This window comes from Aedes albopictus, chromosome 2 (assembly GCF_035046485.1).
Source record: "Aedes albopictus strain Foshan chromosome 2, AalbF5, whole genome shotgun sequence".
NCBI lineage: Eukaryota > Metazoa > Arthropoda > Insecta > Diptera > Culicidae > Aedes > Aedes albopictus.
The window spans coordinates 324,325,833-324,349,905 of NC_085137.1; the positions used below are offsets into that span (position 1 = coordinate 324,325,833).

Consider the following 24,073-nt stretch of genomic DNA (forward strand, 5'->3'; position numbering starts at 1 on the left):
GTTCGGTATAATGAAATAGTATTTATAGATTTTTATGAATATCATCAAACGGCAGAAAAGTGTTTCATAACGCATTTCTGTTGCATGAAAAAATGAAGAAAAGTAGACCATTATGGCACATTATCACGTGGTTTAAAATGCGGAGATGCAAAAACTTGATACGCATTCACATTCGCAAATACGTGTCAGTCCACCCTAATCACACCATTCTCAGGCATGGAGTACGTATGTGTTGGTGAGCGGAAGTGCACCTCTCTCGTTCTCTTTTTCGGTTTTCAACGCAGTTACGTTGGCAGCTCCGATCAATATGGCCGCGGTTCGTTTGTGTCAGAATTGAAGTCCAGCAGCGACAGAGGGCAGTAAATAAAAAATTTTATATGTCAGAAGCTGTCCGCCACAGCCACAGCCGGGAACGGTGAACGGTAAAACACCACCGATCGTCGTCGTTGTGCGCGCTGCTACTCCGGTCGCGGCCCGGTGGCCTTTCGTGAATTAAAAGGACCGTGTTCGATTCAGTTTTTTTTCTTCGCCGCTCCGTGACAACGCAGTGCCAACACACGAATACATAATCGTCGTCGTCGTCGATTCGTCCATCAGTGACTGGCAGCGCGGCCATGTTTGAGTACGGTTTTTCGAAGTAGCGGAACGACGTTTTTCCGCAGTTCTCGCATCAGCGTTCGCTTCGAAGTGACACAATTTTGACATCTGCAGGACCCAAACGTCGTCGTCGGAAAGCCGACGGCAAACAAAGAGGAGCGCATATTTTGACGGCCCGTTTGGATTTGACCCGGGGAAGGGCCCAAATTCGGAAACCAAAATTACGCGGAACTCTACGCAACTGTACTGCTGCTGCCACGGGCCCACTACGACGGCTATATCGGGGCTGGGCGGAATTAAAACGACCAGCATAACATTCACCAGCGCAATTGCGGCGCAGGAGAAGTAATATGAAGAAAATAGTGCAACCCGTACGAAAGGTATAGTGTACAATATTGGCCTAGTGTTCCCAACCGGGGGAAAACGCTAGAAATTGCAATTTTATTGGTGAAAATTGATCTCTCACGTTCGCGATTTTTTTTTTCGCTTTCCGATCATGCAAGAAAAAGTGGAAAAGTGGCGCTCAGCGGTGTGAATGTGTGTGCGAGAATTGAGAATAGTAAGCGGTGACTTTTTTTCGGTTCTTTTAGCCTGCAGCAGCGCACAGTAGGCTGGTCGAGGTTGTGAAACCAACGTACCAGAAAGTGGATGCGGGGAAGTGTTGCCAGTTTTCCGTATATACATGTATTCGCGATCAAGTTTTCAAAACGGCTTATATTCCGTGTAATGAGCCATTTAAAAGACAAAGATTCTAGGTCAGTCCATCTCTGGATTCCGAACTTAATTTTTGTATAATCCCTCTCAGGATTGTAGATGTGGAATGTTTAAGATCCCTCTCAGGGTTCTGGGGAAATCTTTTTCAGAATTCTAATGGGATGTCTTTGTAATTGTATTTATTGATCGAACGTAAACCAATTTATAATTATCGGGTCAAGGAAAATTTCAATACTGCCAGGAGAATTTCTCGCAGAATTCTAGGAGAATCCCTTTCAGTATTCTGGATGAATCCGCCAGGTAGTTCTGGGGATATCCGTCTAAGCATTCTGGGAGAATCCCGAGGAAAAACTTCTCTCAGGATTCTGAGGCAATCCATCACAGGGTTCAAGGAGAATCCTTTTCGGGAATCTGAGAAAATCCCTCAAGATTCTGGAAGAATTCCTCTGAAGATTCTGAGAGAATCCGTATCAGAAAACTGGAGTAATCTCTTCCAAGAATCTAGGGATATCCTTAATACAATTCAGGGGGAATTCCTATTGGAAGAGTCTTTCTTTCTTTTCTGTGATAAGGTCTTTTTAGGATGCTGGTGTGATAGTTTTCAGCATTTTGAAAGAATCTCACAGAATTTTAGAGGAATTCTCAGAATTATGGAAGAGTCCCTTTAAAAATTATGTAGGATCATTTCTCAGCAGTATTATATTTGGATATCTGGATTCTAAGACAAATTATTTTCAGGATTTTTGGGTATTCCTTACCATTGGATGAAGTCCTTTTCAGGATTGTAACAAATATCTGGATGATCTGGGTTGATTCCTCTAAGGATTCTAAAAGACCCTTACTTAGGATCCCACTCAGAATTCTGAGGAAACCTTTCTCAGCATTCTCAGGAATTCCTCTCAGACTTCTTGGAGAATCATACTCTGCATTCTTCATTCCTCTCAGAATTCTGGGGGAATATTTCTCAGGATACGGGGGGAATCCCACACAGGATTCTGCGTAGGGTGGAGCGGGGCAAGATGGGTCACCTAAGGATGGATCACCATAAAGTTGTAAATACAAATCGCATTGGTTTGTATTCGTCCGCTACTCTTTAATACACTAGTTAGCTATGCTGAAAGTCGATAAAAAGTTCATTAAATACAAAATATGATGTTAAACAAGCAGTTTTAAAAAGTGATCGATTTTGCGCCGTGAAAAAAGTGCGGGGCAAGATGGGTCACCTTTTAAGTAATTCACATTTTCTCAACGAAAAACGTCAAAATATAAGATTTGTTCCGCATTCATCTATGCTCCATATGCATACTGAGTAAACAAAAGCTACTAGTAAACATTTTATAAATTTATTTGGAATATAAAAAACTTTACGATTTGAATGGTCCAAAGGCGACATAAAAATCGATGTTTTCACTAAAAAATTATCATAATTTTATGTTATAATTTTGAGCGTTTATTCCGCTTGATTGAAGTAATTTATGAGATAGTCTTGTAATAAAAAATAAAATTTAAATAGCTTATAAATAGCTTACGTTCAAAATTGAAGGTGACCCATCTTGCCCCGCGGCCGTTTATATGGAGATTATATGGAATGTATCGCATAAGAAAAATGGCTAAAATATATTTTATTTTTTATTTCCAATGAGAGTGAATAATTTTTCAACCAATGCTTCAAACTTTTGTATATTCATGCTGGTCATCTAACAAAATCAAAACATGAGTAATGCGCCCGAAAATGGCACTGACCCATCTTGCCCCGCCCCACCCTAAGTTCCTTTTAAGGTTCTGGGAGAATATCACTAAGCGTTCTGCGGGTACTCTTCCCAAAATTCTCTGAAAATTCGGCTTTCTGGGGTAATCCCCTTCAGGATTCTGGGACAATTTCTCTCAAGATTCTGGGGAATTTGTCACATGATTCTAGAGAAATCTTTGGAATTCTTAGGCTGTATTTTTCAAGATTTCAGAGCACTTTTTTCTGAATTCATAATTCTTAAAGAATTTCTCACGAGATTCTGGGTAGAATTCTCCAGAGAAATTTGGATTATGGAGAATCCCTGGCATAGATTTTGTGATTCCTCTTAAGGCTCGGAAAAAATCCTTCTCAGCATTCTACGAGAATCCCAGTAGAATTCTGTTTTCTGTATTCTGGAGCAGTTGCTCCCAGAAATCCCTTGGTAATCAGAGAAAATCCCTGACAAGATTATGGGAAGATTCTCTTGAGATTCTGGTGTAATAATTTAAAGTATTCTAGAGAAATCACTCAGAGTTTTGGGACAGTCCTTTCAAAGATTCTGGGGGCACGTCTTTTAAGAATCTTGGGTAATTTTCCTGTTTTAAGTGGGAATACCTCTCAGAATTCCAGAGAATCCTTCTCAGAATGCTGAGGAAGTCCATTTTAGAAGTTTTCGTAATTCCTTCCAGAGAGAATCCATAGAAGACTTTCGGAAAAATCCCTCTCAGGTTTCTAGATATATTTTTCTCAAGAATCTGGAAGAACCCCTCTTATGATCCCTCCCAGGAATTCTGGGGAATACATTACGGGAATCTGCCAGAATTATTCTCAGCATTCTAAAGGACCCAGGATTTTAGGGGAATTCTGGGAGAATACTTAAAAGGATTCTGGAGGAAGTCTCCTCAAGATTGTGGGGGAATCATATCACCCAGAATTTTGCGAGAGTATCTTAGGTTTCTTTGGCAATCTCGCCCAGTATTTTGAGGAAACCTTTCTCAGGATTCTGAAGTAATCTTTCTTAGGGTTCTAAGCTACCCTTTTCAGGATTCTGTGTCATTTCTTTTAAGTTTCTTGGGGAATGCATCTTAGAATTAAAAAAAAATGTTTTTGTGAGAATCTCTCTCAGTATATTCTAGATGAATTTATCTCTAGAATGTGGAAGAACCGCTCTTGCAATTCCTCTCAGGATTCTGGGAGAATTCATCTTAGGATGCTGGGATAACCCTTTTCAAGATTCTGGAACATTTTGGGAGAATCCCAAGGGAAAGCTTCTTTGAGGGTTTTTTTTTTTTTATTCTTAATCACTTAACCTAATTTACAGCTCTTTTGTCCACTCGGGTACTACGTGAGCGATTCCAATTGGACGCTGCACTTTCACTTTGTACAGCGCCTAAATGTATTCTATTATATTCTACTGTATTGAACTGGTTGCCTTTGTGCTTCTTTCATTCTTCCTGTCCATGGTAGAATGATGAGCACGATGATGCTGATGTGTGGCTGCTGTTCCTTTTCCAGTCCGATTGGGGGTCCATTATGAGTTGCGGTTCGCCGATATCCAAATTCCGGGTCCGTTAGAGCTATATGCTCCGAAGAGGGTCAGGTGCCAGCTGCTCTCGGGGGGAAGAGCAGCTGACGAAAAATTGCAAGTGCCGGGGCTGGGTTCGAACCCATGACCATCCGCTTATGAAGCGAACGTGTGGACCACTACGCCACGGGCCCCGACATCTTTGAGGGTTCTGAGACAATCTATCACAGGATTCTGAGAGAATTCCTACCAAGATAGCCGAAAAGTCTTGCTCTCTATTCTAGATAATGTCGCTCAGGGTTGTGGTATAATCATTTTCAGCATTCCGAAGAAATCTTTCTCATAATTCTAGAGGAATTCCTTTCAGAATTCTAGAGGAGTTTCTATAAAGATTCTGGGGGGGTAACGATGAGAAGTGAGTAGAGTGAGACGTCTGTTTTTTCTGTGAAGATACTCGCGGAGGCGTAGACAACTGTAGCCAAACGAACTGTCAGTTCGTGTAACCAAACGAGCATGACGTCACGATTTCAATAGCGACAATGGATTGCGTGACGTCACATTCACTCGATACACTCTAAATTCACGGTAAAACACACTAAAGTCGTATTGCTCAACCAAGTCACCGCGAGTCTATGGAATCTATAGTGTATATAACTCTATACCCATGGAAGTCAAGGAAATTGCCATTGCAAGAAGTTTCTGGACAGACCGAGAATCGAACACGTTTCTCTCAGCATGGTCATGCTTTTCATTCCAGAAACTTCTAAAATAATTTATGCTGGAATGCATGTACCTATAGGTACATATATCAAATTTACATAGGTATATACATATATAAAACTGCTACAAAAATGTGTTCATGATTCCATACTTTTGTCCTACCCTCGCGATTCGACGTGGTCACGCCTTTGTTACTGAAGAATCGTTACATGACTTCGATCAAGACTTTGATTACCGAGGTCATCTTCGATTCTTCGAGAGCTCAGTTGTTAAAAACTCGGTAATTTGACAACCGAGTTTAGTATAATCAAAATTACTATTTCGGTATAATGAAAATACTATTTAATAGTATTAATACATTTTTATGAATATCATCAAACGGGAATCCCAAGGGAAATCTTCTTTGAGGGTTCTGAGACAATCTATCACAGGATTCTGAGAGAATTCCTACCAAGATAGCCGAAAAGTCTTGCTCTCTATTCTAGATAATGTCGCTCAGGATTGTGGTATAATCATTTTCAGCATTCCGAAGAAATCTTTCTCATAATTCTAGAGGAATTCCTTTCAGAATTCTAGAGGAGTTTCTATAAAGATTCTGGGATAATTTCTCTCAGCATTCTGAGAGAATTTTTCTCAGTAATATATGGGAATACAGTGGGGACCCGATTTTGTCAGCCTTTTTTGAAATAGAAAAATAAATCTCGCGTTACATTCGAAAAGGGCCTATCCCTAAAATGTATACAAATCGATTTTGATACCTTTCCATAGCATCCCCCAACAGTAACATACTGTGCAAACATCACCCGCCTAACCGTTAATCTTATCAGAATAAACCCCACCTTCAATACGGCCGATAATTGCTTTTTTCTCAATCATTCATAAGCCCGTGCTCCAAATGGGCCACTAACGGTAAAATTTTGTTTTCATTTGTTGGTCCTCTCGTTTAAAGGGCCGACAACCGAAAATTTTACGAACGACTCTCGACCCGAGCGCCGAGAGAGAGAGAGAGAGAGAATTCTCTCTCTCAAAAACGACCAAGCCTTGATACGATGTCTACAACGGACTCACTCGGGGGACCAACCCACGCTAAGAAAATTCTAGATAGACTCACAATAAGGCTTACACCGCGTGAAATTTCTCAAATTGGCTTAACATGTTTACTATATTGTTTCATACTTGTTTGATAATTTTTAATGAAAACTTAATTATTGAAGCATAGATACATCTATTCTTGTGTCATTAAAACGAAACGCATGTTGAAAAATCCGAAAACTTTGAAATACGACTAGGAAATGTGATGGAAAATGTTTGCATCGATTTTTCTCAATGTTTACGTTCTGGGGATAGGCCCTTTTCAAATGTAACGCGAGAAATGTGTTTTCAATCAAAATAGTCTATTTTACGAAACGACAACAGTGTTGATATTGATATTAACACTCACGGGCTTGGGCGCAACCTCCTGTCAAATTTTCATTCATGAAATGAGCGATCAGCTGATCCGAAACGTCTCGTAAAATGGCTCATTTCAATTTTATTATAAATATTAATGCAGTTGATGTCTTAAGGCATCATAGAAAAATTACGCAATAAACAAAACTCGGCTAACTTTTGAAAACGGCCAAACTTTCTTTTTCAAACAAACACATTTGTGCCATTTTAGCACCCAACTCTAGCCAATGTTTTAAATTGCTAAAAGATTCCAGCTCCTCCTCTTCTTGGCGTAACGTTCCAATTGGGACACAACCTGCTCCTCAGCTTAGTATTTTATGGGAACTTTCACAATTTTCAACTGAGATTCCCCACAGCCAATGTCTATTTTGCATATGTATATCGTGTGGTAGTCATGAAGATATTTTATACACAAGGTAGTTGAGGAAATGTCGATTATGAAACGGATTCTAGGCTAACCGGGAATCAAACTCGCCCCCTCAGCATGGTTTTGCTCTTTGGAGCCGGAGTGTTTTGCTAGTGTGGTCGCAACCTCGCTGGTTTTTTATGTTCGGTTTCAACGCTGAGGTCATATACATGTCCCCCGGCTCCAAAGGGTCAAAGACTATTCTTCTTAATTCCCTCTGGAACAGAACAAACAATAAACGCTGCCTGTTGTTGTGTTTACAAGTCAACCAATTTACTTCTTCATTCCGGCATCTCTGAGATTCCTCCAGGTTTACTTGTTAAGATTGCTCCAGATATTTATTATGAGATTTGTGTTGTAGAATTCCTGCTCCTCAAATATTACAGTCGGAATTCTTCCAGCGATTTATCCATTAGAAACTCTTAAGGAATTCGAGGTGGGATTCCCCCAGAAATTCTTGCTTTGATTCCTTCGAGAATTTTTGCTTGATTTCTTGTAAGTATTTTGTTGGTGTTTCTCCAAAAAATCCGCCGGAAGTTTTTAAATGAATTCTTTTGGGGACTTTATAACGATTCATTCAGATGTGTCTCTAAAAGCATTTTCTCATTTTTTAGGTTTTTGATTTTTTATTAAATAACGAAGCAATATTTTCAACATCGGTTTTCGTGCACATGTAGAGTATGGATCAAGGTACCTTCTGAATTTTTTTGAGGTGGAAAATGTTTTCCATTTTTGCAGAAACCATTTTTTTGTGAAATTTTGTTCAAAAATGGTTTCTGCAAAAACGAAAAACATTTTCCACTACAAAAAAAAATCAGAAGATACCTTGATCCATACTCTACATGTGCACGAAAACCGATTTTGAAAATATTGCTTCGTTATTTAATAAAAAATCAAAAACAAAAAAGTGAGGAAATGCTTCCAGTTTCGCCTTAAGGATTCCTCCAAATTTTTTGCTGATATTCCTGCAGGACTTCTTCGATAATTTCCACAGGTAACTGTATCGCCGATGACGTTTTCACCTGAAGACGTTATCGTCATCGACGATAAACCATAACAGACGTTAACTTTATTGCCGATAACGATAATTTATCGATTAACAACCTTGATCCAGAGGTTTCTTCAAAGATTTCTCCAATAATTCCTCCTACAATTGCTACGTGGATTTATCCAGAAATTTTTCTAGCGATTCATTCAGGGGGAGCGACACTAGTTTTGCCAAGCCAAAAAACCTAAAAAAAAGTCGCTAAAATCCGCAATATTGTCAGATTTCTTGAAACGTAAACACCGCGCGGCCGTTGAAATGTTTCAAAAAGGGGCTTTGCACAAAAGTTCACGCGGTCTATCGTTTTCGAAAGGAACAGCCGCACCATAGGAAACGCCGCAATGTTATTTCCCATAAGCATGAAGTAAACAGGGGGTGAAAATCGCTGTTGTACCTTTCGGAAACGATAGGCCGCGTGCACTTTTGTGCAAATCCCTCAATAGTTTTGCGGGTTTTACCGGGTTTTTTTCGACTTTTTTCGGCTTTTTTGGGGTTTTTCGGCTTGGCAAAACTAGTGTCGCTCCCTCCGGATTCATTCAAGAAATCCCGCTGGGATTTCTCCATACATATCTGCTTTGATAGTCCAGGAACTTCTTCTCGAGTTCCTCCATGATTTTTTCTGGAAATTTCTATTAGAACCTTTTCATATATTTTACTAAGAGCTGTTCATGCATTCTTCCTATGATATCCCCAGGGATTTCTTCAGGAAATCCCTGGTACTCCTGTAGGACTTTATCCAGTAATTTCTACAGGAACTCCTCTAATGATTTATCCAGAGAATTCTGTAAATATTTCTAAAATAATTCCTATATGAATTACTCCGTGCATTAGTCCAAGAACGTACCCTTGGAGCCAACATACTAATGAATAAATCTAACGATTTTCCTAGAGATTTTTTTTTTTCAAGAAAATGCTTGTCTTTCGTGAAATACGGGATATTTTGACCTTTAACCCACGAGCGATCGCGCTGTTGTATTTTGTACAACACGTTAAAAAAATCTCGCTTTTTGTACTCAGCATTAGCGTGGTGCTGACGCAGGTAGTCAACCGCGCGAGTTACGGAAGGTTAAATTTAAAATATCCATATCCACAACACGGCGGGACATCCATAAAAGGTCATAAAAACGTTACTGTCTCGTTAACCTTCCTAATGCATCACGTTGGAAAGCTCGCTTACGTAGTGTTTGGGTTACGGTTTTGGACAAAAGTTACCCCAATGCACAAGGAGGGTTAAACATGGGACGTACGGTCGGCCTATACTCCAATGCACGGTGACGTCATCAAGAAATCGCTCTCTTTCTCTCCGAAAGCAATAGGACCCACAAATCAAATTTGACAGGTAATGGTCCTATTGTTTTTTGATTTTCTGGAAGAGCGGAAGAGAGAGAATTTCGCCATAAGCTGGTCTATTAGACGATTTTGTTTTCGCGACGATAATCATGTTCGCAATTTGTTCCAAATGATACGCATGTTTGTGGCTGTATCTATTAGAATAACCGCGACTGTTCGCGTGATTAACATCTAGTTTGCCTCGCCCTTACAGCGTCAGTAGCGGTACTATAAGTGTCAAATAAATTTTGTTTACCAAAACAAAAGGTCATCTACAAGATGGGCACTTAAAAATAATCAATTATTACAATTGAAGTTATTTAAATAATTAAATAGGAAAACTGAGTACAGCGCCATTGGCGTTCTAGTGCATTTCTATGCTGTATCTTGTTCTCCTGTAGAAGAACGCGGTTGTTCCTTTTCTCAGATAAAGAAATCCATGAAACTTGTGACCTGATTCCATTTTCTGCAAAACTGGCAGCACTATCTGTATTATCGTGTCGTTTTCATTTCCTCTCTCACACAAACACGTTCAACAACCGCTTGCTACTCTTTTGCATTCTCTTCTTCGCCCACACACACACATGCTGATTAGGCTTATGTATTCACTACTCTCCATTCATTGCTACTACGTATTCTAAAAGTGTGTGCATTGTCAGCGGCAAAAACGATACAGAACGACCGACCACCGGTGTGCTGCCGATCTGCTGTAAATGTTGTAGCAGGGCCAGGGCAGTTGTCCGGACTGGACCGGAGAGAGCGGACTAGTAGTTAGTGTGCGAATGAATTGGATACAACAAAGAAGACAATCAACAACTACGGCGTGGATTCGTGCCTCGATCGAATTGCGTTCAAAAGTGATAGTCGACGACCGCGTCTTTGCAAACACCGACCGCCGGAATATATTGCGATAATATTCACTCGCACGTAATGAGAGTTCTCGTGAAAATAGTTTCCCGCCAATTTTCGTGTAAATATAGTGCTTAATCGGTTGTGCTTACGTTTGCTATTTGACTATTCAGTGTACCTAGGATGTTTTGAATTATTAGTTACCTACTTTCCATTGTTCCGTGAGCATTTTTTTTTATTCGAAATCTGTTCTTCACAGAGCAAGTTCAATCGACGGAGTGTGTATGTGTGATTAATGTAACGATATCTTCAATGAAAAGTGTACTAAATACCGCTCGAGTGTAGAAAAATGTATGGACGAAGCGGTCCCGCTAAAATGGCCCCCGTCAAGGTTTTTACTTTTTTAATTTTCCCACGATTTACTTCTCTGAATTAATCTGCTGAACATCGCCTTTTTTGAATCAATGGATAAGATATGCGGAAGATAAACCGGTGGATAAACTACGTTTGGATAAGTTTAGAAGGATATAACTTTATTTGAATTATTCTACCCTGTTATTACTGCAAAGCTTAGGTAAGTAGGTACTTTTTTATAAATCATTCATGGAACATTACACTCAGCAGAATTACATTATGCGACGCCGTAGCAGCAGTGTTGCCATTAGCAGTGCTTTTGCTTCTATTTTGGAAATAAACATTTTTATTTTTTCATGCGCAACACATTCGGAAGGAGGTGGTCTCAAACATTAATGCATGATCATTATCGTTGTTAATTTGTCATCGTAACTCAAATGCCTTGTATTTTACGTAGAGGTAAACCTTCAATGAAAAGACCGGCAATGACACCCGTGCCATTCTTCTGATATAAACCTTCACGGTCAGAAAATTCACACAAAACTGAGCTAAAGTGGGACAACTCAAAATTGAGTAAATTTTTTGTCCAGCGCTAGCGCTGGCCCAAGTGCGAAAATCTCATCAGTTTAAGCCGTATAATATTCTTGATGATGTGAAGAATATTATACGGCTTACACCAGTTGGATTTTTGAACTTGGTCCAGCGCTATCACTGGAAATGCAATTTACTCATTTTTTGAGCTGTCCCAGTTTAGCTCAGTTTTGTGTGAATCTTACTCATTTTAGAGTAACATTTTCTTAGCGTGTTGTCTCGTGATGGTTTGCATCATGGTCAAATTCATGATATTTTTAGACGAAGCAAGAAGGGTCGCCTATTTATGTCAAGTTTTCTCTACAAAAAAAAACGGGAACACCTGAGCATCAGCATTTTTTTTATATGATACTAGCTGACCCGACAAACCTTGTGTTGCCCATTTTAAATGTGTTGGTGTTGTTTTTTTTTACAATGGAGCACGTTTGGTGTAGTACTAGATTTGTAGTAATGAGCTGAATTTTAGTATGGTGAGAAGGTCAATTCTCCGTTTTTGCAATGAAATGGTGCAAAAAGCGTGGGTATTATGATTCCTTGCCTAATTTGATGCTGTTTGAGCAAAACTTTGGATAACTATGTTGTTTATGTTGCAAGAAATGGAGAAAACAACGAAACTGTTTCCCAAAGTTTCGCTCAAACAGCATCAAATTAGGCAAGGAATCATAATACCCACGCTTTTTGCACCATTTCATTGCAGAAACGGAGAAATGACCTTCTCACCATACTAAAATTCAGCTCATTACTACAAATCTAGTACTTCACCAATCTGTCCTATTATCTACCGCATTTAATATTAATTTTATTGCCACCCTGAAGTCGAATTGAACCGTGCAGAAATCATGCCGATCGTTCTAATATTTCATCGACTACAAAGGGTATGCAAAGTCAGTTTATATATAATAGAACGTCGTGTATGTACAATAGAACAGAACTTCTATCAGAACATGCTTTTTGCCCGAGAAATACACAGTTTGTGTTTGAATTGCCCGAACAAATTTTATCTATTGTTTCATTTATGCTGAGAGAAGGCCACTTTTTCATAACAGTGTAATATGAAAAAAAACAGTCGTTTTTTTAAAAGAAGGAAAATCTAAGATCAGCTGCTTGGTAACCAACCTTTACTCTTTATCAATGTAACATAAAGTATCTCCCAAAGTGTTAACCTTGGCGTTAACAATTTGATCGCTAAATATACATCTTTGATGAAAAGAAGTAAACATTTCCGATGTAATTTTTAGTAGTTTTGTTTGTTTCATTTGTGATGGGGCGGAATCTCACACTATTGAGGAACATTTCTTGCCTTCAAAAACCTCCACATGCCAAAGAGACCCCTTGATTAATTCTTGAGTAATGAAGATATGTCTGTTGTATGGGAGCTCTCCTTTCCTTTCCAGAAGAGTCAGGGTTTTCACATGGAGTTAACTTCAAGATATTTTTGTCATTGATAAAACAGTTCGCTCCCACAGTTTATTCGCCTGTGTTTCGTAAAATGGTTAATTCTTTATTATACCAACTAACACAACCTCATAATATTTGACTGTTATCAGATAATTTTGACAGATCTTAATCCTTGTGGTTTTTCTGGAGGAATCCATTAAATCAATTTCTGGAGAAATCCTTGAAGGAATCCCTGGATTCTTGGAATAATGCGTGTATAAACTCCGGGAGGATGATTTCCTGGATAAATTGCCGTTATAATTTCTGAACGAATTACTTGATCAATTTCTGCAAGAGATCTTGAGGTAATTTCTGCAGTAGTTTCTGGGGCAATTCCTGGTGGTATTCTTGGAGGAGTCCCAGAATCAAATCCTGAAGTAATGCCTGGATGAATCCCTGGAGTAATCCCTATGAAAACCCCTGGAGGAGCTCCTGGATGAATGCCTGGAGACATGTCTGTGCGAGTTTCTGGAAGAATATCTAGAGAAATTTCATGAGGAAATTCGACCTGGAGGAATTTCTAGAGGGTTTTTTTTTTTTTTTTGAAGAATCGCTGGAAAACTTTCAGGTAGAATTCCTTGATGAATCCTTTAAAGAATTTCTGGAAAAATTCCTCGAGGAATCCGTAGTGGATTTTTTACAGGAATTCCATAAGGTATCTCTAAAGAAATACCTGGAGGAATTCCTCGAGGAATCCTTGAGAAATCTCCAGAGGAATCCCTGCAGAAATTCCATAAGGAATTTTCAGAGGAATTTCTGGAGGAATTCCAGGAAAAATTCTTGGAGGAATATCTGGATGAATTATTGGAGGAATTTCTGGAAGTATCTTTTGAGGAATCCCTGAACGAATTTTCGGTAAATACCTGGACCAATTCCAGATAGAATTCCTGGAGGAAATGCTGGTGGGATTCCTGGAGGGATCCCTTGAACCAATTCCTGGAGAAATCTCTGGAGGAATACCTGGAGATAAATTCTGCAGGAATTCCTGAGTTAATATCTGCAGGAATTCCTGGGGTAATTCCTAGTGGTGTTCTTAAACGTATTCCTGGAGGAGTCCCAGAATTACATCCTTAAGAAATGCCTGGAGGAATCCCTATAGAACTCCCTGGAGGAATACCTAGAGGTATTTCTAAAAGAATTCCTGGAGGAATTCCTAAGAGAATTCGTGGAGAAATTCTAATAGCCATCTCTAGAGGAACTCCTGAAGGAACGCCTGGAGATGCTCCTGAAGGAATTCCAGTAGACATACCTGAGAGAATTTCTGGAGAAATCTCTAGAGAAATTCCTTGAGCTATCTTCTAAGGAACTCATGGAGCGATTTCTAGAGAAATCCCTAGAGGAATTTCTGGAGTATTTTATTGAAGAACCATTGGAGAACTTCTAGGAAGAAGCCCTAGAGGAGTTCTTGGACAAATCCCTGAAAGAATTCCGGGAGGAGTTCCTGGAGTTCAAATTTTCTAAAAAAATAAATGTAAGCTTACGGGGGTGTCGCTGGAAATTGGGTCGACCAAATTTTAAAATGAAAGCGGTGTCTATTAATTTTCTATCAGGTTTCAACAGCTTTTGCCGAATCTAGCTAAAACATCTAGAAATAAGTTCTTAAGTAAATTATTTATTTATGTCATCGACCAAAAGTTTGGGATCACCGCTCAAAATAATGTATCGGCCAAAATTCGCAACAGGCTGAATACCGCACTATGGCCAGAACTCCGAACTAGCCAAAACTGAAGCTTCTACCCTACTATGAAGCTAATGTGGCACAGTTCGCTCAGTTGCATAACTCGAAGGCGTTAGGTATCTGATAGATTGGCTTGGCACTGTGCTGTTGGAAAGTTGGAAGGAAGGGAAACGACTTTTCAACTGTTTTTGGTTCCAGCGATGGATATGAACATATGAATATACATGAGCTGTATATGTGGACAGGAAAGTATGGAGAAAGTAGATAGAAAGATACAAAGTAGGAGGAAAGGGACGAGCCAGGGAATGAACCCAGGACCTTCTGCATACGAATCACAAGCGGTAGACACTAGACCACCAAACCCATCAATAGTGCTATGTCATATAATCTAAAAACAAAATTAAGTATATTATAATAGATCAAAACAATGGTCGCGGTGATGGAAATACCCGACATGGAATGAAAATGAGCTATAGGACACAATCTGGAAGTAATAGATTTGTAGTAATGAGCTGAATTTTTGTATGGTGAGAAGGTCAATTCTCTCTTTCTGCAAGGAAATGGTGCAAAAAGCGTGGGTATTATGATTCATTGCCTAATTTGATGCTGTTTGAGCAAAACTTTGGGCAACATTGTCGTTGTTGTCTCCATTTCTTGCAATGTAAACAATACATTTACCCAAAGTTTTGCTCAAATAGCATTAAATTAGGCAAGGAATCATAATACCCACGCTTTTTGCACCATTTCCTTGCAGAAACGGAGAATTGACCTTCTCACCATACAAAAATTCAGCTCATTACTACAATTCTAGTACTACACCGAACGTGTCCTATTACCAACACTTCAATTCGTAGTTGCTCACATTTGTTTCCTGTGCTTTTGTATGATGACAAAACAAACAGCATCAAATTAGGAAAGAAATCAAAAAAATAATAATACCTACTCTGTACCATTTTACTGCAGAAATAGAGAATTTATCATCTCACCATACAAAAACTCATATCACAGAGAAACAGACGTCACACTCTCATTGCTTCCCACACCTTTTTAACGGTTGATTCAAATATTCAGTAGTAGGTCGATCGACCACTCGCGGCGCTGGTATCCTTTTTGCTCCTGTTTGACGTTTGCTCACTACCGCCATCTAGTGGCGGCTCGGCCAAACACAGTACGTTTAGCATTGGGTGATTACGATTTCGTGACGATGTTTTTTAATGAAATTTGTGTTACGTCTGTTTCTCTGTGTTCATATCTTTACTACAAGTCTAGGACTCCACCGAACGTACCCCATTGGTGAAAGTACTACATTGAATGTAATGAGCTGGATTTTTGTATGATGAGATAATAAATTCTTCGTTTCTGCAATGAAAATTTCATTTAATGATGCATACACTTACGGTTTTTTGCCTAATTTGATGCTGTACATATGAGCAAAACTTTGAGTTACTGTGTTGTGCCTCTTCAACAACAGAGTTATCCAAATGGATGAAAAGAGGCAAAATACAACAATACAGTTTACTCGACCAGTATCAAATCAGGCAAGAAATTATAATACCCTCGCTGTTTGCATCATTTAATTGCAGAAACAATGGCATTTATCATCTCAGCATACAAAAATCAAGCTCATTACCTTCAATCTAGTACTTCACCGATTGCTTCCTATTGAAATGAAACTTTTTGAGATTGTTCTTCTATCTTCCTGCACAGAGGAACTATCCTGGGAGGTGTGCATTACATAGAATAGAACAACTGCTATACAGTTTCACCATAAGCCAATTTTTCAAAACGTTCAAGAAGTTTACAGAGTACGCTTGATTGATCTCTGGTAAATATTGTCTTTTCTGGCATATACCAAACCTACTTGTAATGTCTGAATCATACTGAAAATTATCAATGGTGTTCTCGGTCATTTTGATTATATCTCTTAAGCAGCAATGCGTGTGAATTGCATCCACAATCATATATCAGCACCAGCAACCAATAATTCTCACATAAATCAAGCATCGTTGCGTGGAAGAGAGTAAACATGTGAACACATGGGTCATTCCGCTCTTCGACAGCATTTTGGCGTGTTCTCACCAAACATACCATATCACCGACACACATTCAACTGAGCTCATCTGACTGGCTGGATCCTCTACTACTGGCATCACTGCGTATGGGCGACTTTCAATTGTGTGCGATAGCTGTATCCAGGAGGTTGTTTGTGTAGTACACACCAGCCACCAGCTTTCCTAACCCGTACAACAGACGGCAAATTATAATTTCTGTTGTGTCTATTTTGCTGCATTTTTCCGCCTCCTTCCGTTGTTGCAGAGAGCGATAGAGAGCCAGCGCCTAGCAAACACGAGAGAATCCACCGAGTTCAACAACTGCCGTCTTTACCTAGGTCTTCACTTGTTATCGCAGAGCTCGTAAGAAAACAACGGGAACTGAGTAATTATTTTAGCGCGACTGTTGCAAATTTTTGACTGCTTTCTACCGTGTAGTGCTCGTTACACTCTTCTAGCCGATATGTGCGACAACGACACACTTATCATTCGCGACGCGTGCGGCCCGTTTTTTGGCTTCGGGAGTTTTTAGAGAAAATCTTTCCGTTTTCGCGAATGTGGCGAGATATTGCGTCATGTGAAGCATTCGCGCCTGTAGAGAACGAACCATGCTGTAGTTTTTTACATATCCGTACGAAACACGCTGGAAATTGTGTAGTAGAATAATCCGAAGATATTTTTTTTTGTTTTGTAAAATCACATTGTGGCATAAATTGGTAAGTTATTGTTCTGCCCGTTCGATGCAACTGTTGACAGATTTGTGTTGACGGGGCCACCGCCAGTCTTGAAAGCATCTTCCATTTTTGACTGCGTACTTTCAACGCAACATGTCAAAAGAACATAGTTGATAAAAGATGAAAAATTAGAAAAGTTGAGACTGGTCGAGTGAATGGTTTGACGAGTTTAGCTGAATAGATCCGGTAGTTCAGTAAAATCGATGATTACTTTTTTTTCCAAAGTAGCCACCTCGTCGGGAATTTTGGGAAAAAATAACTGGAGAAATCGGATATTTGAAAACTGCTGAAAAACCTTAGATTCTAGTTTACTGTTTACCCGGTGAGAATGGGTCAAGGGAACCGAATTTGTTCCGTGTGGACATCAAAGCAAAGGAATAAAGTTCTGGTCAAAGTTGATACTACTTACCAATAATATATTATGGATATGAGTTTGAGATTCTGAAAGAATATCTATCCACCTAAAAGTGTGATGTTTCATCAAGCCTTAAAAGTGGCATTATAGGGTAAAAGCTCCCTTAGTGGAGGTAGTACCAATAGTGGTGGTAGTGGCAATTTAGCACTAATTTGACCAAAAAGCTTGCAAATGGCATTTTTAATAGATACATCATACCTAATTAATAATAATAATACAGTTTTGTATTCAGGATTTGGCGAAAAACCTATTTTAAATAATTATTTTCCTTAACTTTTTTGCTCCTTTGCACCCTATAGTGGTGGTAGTGTTCCTATAGTGGTGGGTCCCATAAGAATTCAATGGGATGCACCACTATAGGAACCAATGTTATATTTTACCTCCATAATAGGAACGGTGTACCTATAGTTGGTGCAAGTGATTTATTAGCAAAAACAGAAAAAATAATGCTTTTTACATTTTTCCTAGCAAATTTAGGTGAAAAACTACCGATTAACGTTTTCAGAGTTCTTATTTTGTGGTATTATCAATTTTATTCAATTATTTTAGTACAAGGAGCTACTAATAGCACCACTATTGGTACATTTACCCTAAAATGGCCTTAATTTCAAGCTTTTCTCGATGATTTATCAAAAATAAACTAATTGCTCTAGAAGCCTTATTTTTTTATAGGAACTGCTGCCAACTATGAGGATGACACCATAAAATTGTTAATTCAATATTCGCAATACCTGATGGTATATTTCAGATAATGTTTTGACCCCCCAATCTCGCCCCTCTGACCCATTGTCACCCCCAACGACGGTATGGCAAATGAAAGCTTATTAATTATCTCACTTCGTAAAAAAATCATTGGGGATTTTCCAAAATTGGGATATTGAAAATAATTTAAACTTAAATTTGACGGTTTGAAAACTAATTAAGTTCAAAAATTAATGAATTGTTATTTTTTGTCCAATCAACAAAATCGATGTTTTCCACGTTGCCTCACCAAAAGTGTTTCCTCAACATTATCTCTGGCTTGAGCTAATTCTGCAGCGAAATTTTCTCGATCATTTCCTCTTCTATTCCTCTAGGTTGCCTTCCACAATAGCACTCTCAGTTATGAATTTCAAATGGCATTTCTGCAGCAGAAGTTGTTCTTGGGAATTATACTAAAAGTTTTTTTTTCAGAAATTTCTACTGGTGTTTTTTTAACTGATCTTTTTATGAGTATTCATTCCCTCAAAAACGCTTTCATACTATACAATTGAAAAATATCTACTAGAAAATATTTCAGAAGATTAAAAAAAGTTTTAGCAATAGGACAGATCGGTGAAGTACTAGATTTGTAGTAATGAGCTGAATTTTAACACAGACAAACAGACGTAACTCTTAAAGGAAATTCCTCTAAAACTTTTGCCCGGTGTCTTTTTCATGAGCACACTGCCACCTGTTTGCAGAACCGCGCGCAACACTGCGGCCATGATGGATTTCGATTTGACGTTTGTCTAACACACACACTACTAAACAAAGCGCCTGTAATTTTCGTTTGCATCATTCAGCAACGTGTACACTGGCAAACGTCAAAGCGATCGAACACTAGCGCATCTGGTGGAAGGATCGCGCAAATCAAATGAAATTTTAATTTATCGTTAAATGCATGTGCCAAATCGTTTTGAAGAGTGTTAAGTCTGTTTGTCTGTGATTTTAGTATGGTGAGAAGGTCATTTCTCCGTTTCTGCAATGGATTTGTCCAAAAAGCGTGGGTATTATGATTCCTTGCCTAATTTGATGCTGTTTGAGCAAAACTTTGGATAACTATGTTGTTTATGTTGCAAGAAATGGAGAAAACAACGAAAAGGTGCAAAAAGCGTGGATATTATGATTGCTTGCCTAATTTGATGCTGTTTGAGCAAAACTTTCAAAAACTATGGTGTTCATGTTGCAAGAAATGGAGAAAACAACAATACTGTTGTCCAAAGTTTTGCTCAAACAGCATCAAATTAGGCAAGCAATCATAATACCCACGCTTTTTGCACCTTTTCTTTGCAGAAACAGAGAATTGGCCTTCTCACCATACTAAAATTCAGCTCATTACTACAAATCTAGTACTTCACCGATCTGCCCTATTGCTCCACGATATTTTAAAATAATTCCTGAAGAACTGTCAGTCACTGAATAAAGTTTCGAAGAAATTCCTGGATAATTAAATTCATGAAAAAACTCTTATAGGAATATCTGAAGGAGTTCCCGGAAAATTACTGAACAAATTCTTGTTCTTCGTTGAGGAATTCTCTTAGGGACATATCCCTAATTCCTGGAGGAACTCTCCGATTCCTGATCAAACTATTGAAGGAGTTTCTAGCTAATATTTGTTGCAGAAGAACGTCGTGGAAGATTTTTTTTCCAGGAATTTCGGAGGAATTCCTCAAGCATTTCTGGATTCTCCCAGGGGTATTCTTGAAAGAAGTAATACACCGAGTTCTACTGGAATTCACTAGAATCTTTCTGAAGGAGTTGGATATTCGATCAACGTCGATCAAATCTGACTATACATGTCAATGGTTGCTACTCCGTGATTGATCTGAGCTGGTACCAATTGCACTGAGATCCAAATGAATCCAGCTCATACATTTTGGATCAATAACGGCGCCGACCACGTCCTTATAGTCAGTTGGGAAGAGAAAGGAATGTTAGAGTGTGCTGGTTGTTGCTACTAAAGACGGAGATCACCTCTGCATCCCCACAACCAGCACGGACTGGGGTATTTGTTAGACTGAAAGGATGGGAGATCTGGGAGTCACCGTTGGGTCGGTGATGCGATCCATGGATAGGGGGTTATTTATAGTGTTCGTAAGGTGATAGATTGTGTGGTGAATGAGGTGAATAAGGTCAAGCGGCACAGCACGCTTTGGTTGCATAACTTGTAGGCGTTATATACACTGTGCTGTGAGTGGAAATTGGATGGAAGGGAAACGACTTTTTTCCAATTCGTTTCTGGTTCTAGGCGATGGCTATGAACATATGAATATACATGAGTATATTCTTGTATATATAGAGAAGAGAGAGAGGAAGTGGATAGAAAGATACAAAGTAGGATGAAATGGACGGGCCAGGGATTGAACCCATGACCTTCTGCATAATCAAAAAATAGTCATCTCTTCAACCGAAATAATTTTTGACAGTTCGCAAATAACGGGAATGAAAATCAAACTTTACTAGTTCGAAAGTAAATGTAATTAATTTTTTTTTTTGTCTCAATTGCGACAAATAGTTTCTTTGAACTACATAAGGTTTACTTACAAGAATGCACTAGACATTCCGAGCAGAAGAAAAAGCATATTTTGATATGGACATCAAAAAGTGATATTGGATTGTTTGATATAAGAGGTAAATATACTGGAAATAATAGCTAAAATTTACTCCTCGACCAACATCATCATAACAAATTTAGCTCTTTTGAGAGCTAACCAATAGCAGCGAGCTATTCGGTTGATCTTCAAATAGCAAATTTTGCTATTGGTCAGACGTCCTAGGAACATTTTTTTGCTATTATTTTCAGTACTTTTACCTCTTATATCAATCAAACCAATAGCACGTTTTGATCGTCAGTACTTGACCTCTGCCTGGGATATGAGTTATATCAATAATGTTTCCAAGAACTATTTCGGCGACATTTTATATAAATTTCTGCAAGTCGAAACTTAGGAGAAAGATCCAATTTCTACCGAGATACCTAAATGAATTCAACAAAAAAAAACAAAACATGAAGAACTTTCTGACTTGCTGAAGAAAATCTTGAGGAGACTTCGTACATTGCCGTTTGGCATAATATCATGTGAAGTAGCACTGTTAATTTCCATGTGCTATTTTTCGCATTATTATCACTGTTACCTTCAAACTGGTATTCTATCACAGACATACCACACGATTCTTTATTTTGACGATGATGTTCAAAAACTATAAGCAAAGAATCAATAATGGGATTCGGAGGCGAATGACTTTTTGTTAAAACCTCTTTGATAAACAAATAATAATAATAATATTAATAATTGGATTGACCATCTTCAGCTTTATATTTCTTTTATTCAAAATTATGCCAAATGATCAATATTAATGGCACAAATGTCCCAAATGGAGGATAACGTGCCTCTGGAGCCGGCCTTCTGATAGGTACTCCAGATCAAAATTTTAGGGTCACCCCCTCAAAAACACGTCATTTTTTTAGGTCTATATATCCGCTAATTTGCGTCCGATTTCAAGAGCCTAAGTCTCTTTCAAAGGATAATAAGTCAAAGACACTTTGAACATGATTTAGATTTTTCAAAAATATTTGTATGTAAACTAAGCTTAATAACAAATCGACAATGATTTTTCTTAAGGGCCTAACTGACTTGATCGATTTCTCTTCATCGACTCTCTCTTTCGCTAATAATTTGATCAAAACAAACAAAATCATTATTCTTTTTGTTTTTAGAGCAATATGTAGTCGACGCATTTCAACCAAAAAATCTTTGGAAAACCTAATACACTTTCCGTAATAACACAAAGAGAGGATCGATGAAGAGAAATCGAAAATGTCAGTTAGGCCCTAATGAAGAATCAGTGTCGAAATATAAACTTATGGCCGTGTCGTTGCAAATTGTGTCGACGAACTTTTAAGATGAGAGTTCTACTGAACTTAGCTAAAAAATTTAGGAAAAGGTTTTTAAGTAAATTTAGGCACTATTGATTTGATGTATTAGCCAAAATTTTGGGGTCATTTCAATAAAACATGGAAAAAAGATTTGTTGACATCTTTGTCGTCTTTCGTTTAATTTTTAATTCTAATTCTTCTTGGCTTGTTTTAAAGATAATTAACTAAACTCACGTATCCTGCCTCTAGTTAAAGATAATCAATGATTTTTTTAGATATAAAAATGTTATGTTAAGATAAAAAAAACCTATCCTATCATTCCGTAAAGAAAAGTTACTCCCATCAGGGATGCCATATATACAGATTTATCTATATTATACAGTTTTTGAGCATCCATACAGATTTCGTTTTATATGAAATACAGATTTTTGAGCTAGATGAGCCATTTTATTTTTGTATGGGATACAGATTTTTAAAAAGAGTGATACAGATTTTTCAAAGAATCATCTGGCATCCCTGCTCCCCATACCGATTCTGTTGGCCAAACTACTTGCGGAAAAGGGGGAACTTTATTTGAATGCTCTACTTGGGAACTGAGCTTAACCTTCCGTAACTCGCGCGGTTGGCCACCACCGCCAGCACCACGCTAATGCTGAGTACAAAAAAACGAGATTTTTTCAACGTGTTGTACAAAATACGACAGCGCGATCGCTCGAGGATTAGAAAAAAAAGGTTTACATACAGCTATTTTAAAAAAAAGTTAAATCTAAATGATTTTCGAAAGTTTTTTTTTTCTATTGAGGCCTAGATTTTTGAAATCAGGCGTATATTGGCGGATATATGGGCCTTAAAAATTACATGTTTTTGAGAGGGTGACCCCAAACTTTTGATCGGAAGTGTGGATAGATACACTGAAGTTTTTTTATGCGGTACCGCGTAAAAAAACCGCGTTATTTCAAAAACCGTCGTAAAAAAACGCGTTATTTCAAAACCCGTCCAAAAAAAAAATGAGCGCAAAATAGTCAGGATTACATCTAACGTGACTTGACTTTTTTACGACGTTTTTTGAAATAACGCGGTTTTTTTACGACGTTTTTTTTGAAATGACGCGTTTTTTTTTACGCGGTACCATTACCGTCGTAAAAAAAAACTTCAGTGTAGATTATAAAAATGTTGGTGATCATTGATCCACAGACAGAGACTGTAAGTGCGTGCTTTTTTATGTTTATACATACATACATTTATTTGTTCAACATCATTAAGATAAGACATAATCAACAATAGTACGCCACAATACTCGGTTCGTGGCTGCCGCTCTCCATCCTCGGTCGTGCCCAATGCTCGCCAAGTCACGCTCCACCTGGTCCGCCCATCGTGCTCTCTGCGCTCCACGCCTTCTTGTGCCAACCGGATCCGTTGCAAACACCAGCTTTGCAGGGTTATTGTCCGGCATTCTTGCAACATGCCCTGCCCAACGTATCCTTCCGACTTTGGCCACCTTCTGGATGCTGGGTTCGCCGTAAAGTGCAGCGAGCTCGTGGTTCATCCTTCTCCGCCACACACCGTTCTCCTGCACACCGCCGAAGATCGTTCTTAGCACGCGTCGCTCGAAAACTCCGAGTGCTTGTAGGTCCTCCTCGAGCATGGTCCATGTCTCGTGCCCGTAGAGGATCACCGGTCTTATTAGCGTTTTGTACATGGTGCATTTGGTGCGTGGGTGAATCTTTTTCGACCGCAGTTTCTTCTGGAGCCCGTAGTAGGCCCGACTTCCGCTGATGATGCGCCTCCGAATTTCTCGGCTCACGTTGTTGTCAGCTGTCAGTAAGGATCCG

The 24,073-nt window shown here is 38.7% G+C and overlaps 1 protein-coding gene across 7 annotated transcripts in view; it reads left to right on the forward strand.

Annotated features, from left to right (window-relative positions):
* Positions 1 to 286: 286 nt before the first annotated feature.
* The window catches only part of LOC109404267 (uncharacterized), a 38,409-nt gene continuing 14,622 nt past the window's right edge, over positions 287 to 24,073 (forward strand). For 2 of the 7 annotated variants that reach the window (XM_029879920.2, XM_029879912.2), the window contains exons 1-2: positions 287 to 977; positions 10,623 to 10,754. In XM_029879920.2, the coding sequence (XP_029735780.2) occupies positions 10,713 to 10,754 (42 nt within the window). In that variant the 5' untranslated portion in view covers positions 287 to 977; positions 10,623 to 10,712. Of the gene's footprint in view, positions 978 to 10,158; positions 10,485 to 10,622; positions 10,755 to 15,949; positions 16,838 to 16,905; positions 17,191 to 24,073 lie in introns of those variants that run through there. The other 5 variants (XM_029879913.2, XM_029879914.2, XM_029879919.2 and 2 more) reach the window with 5 other exon arrangements.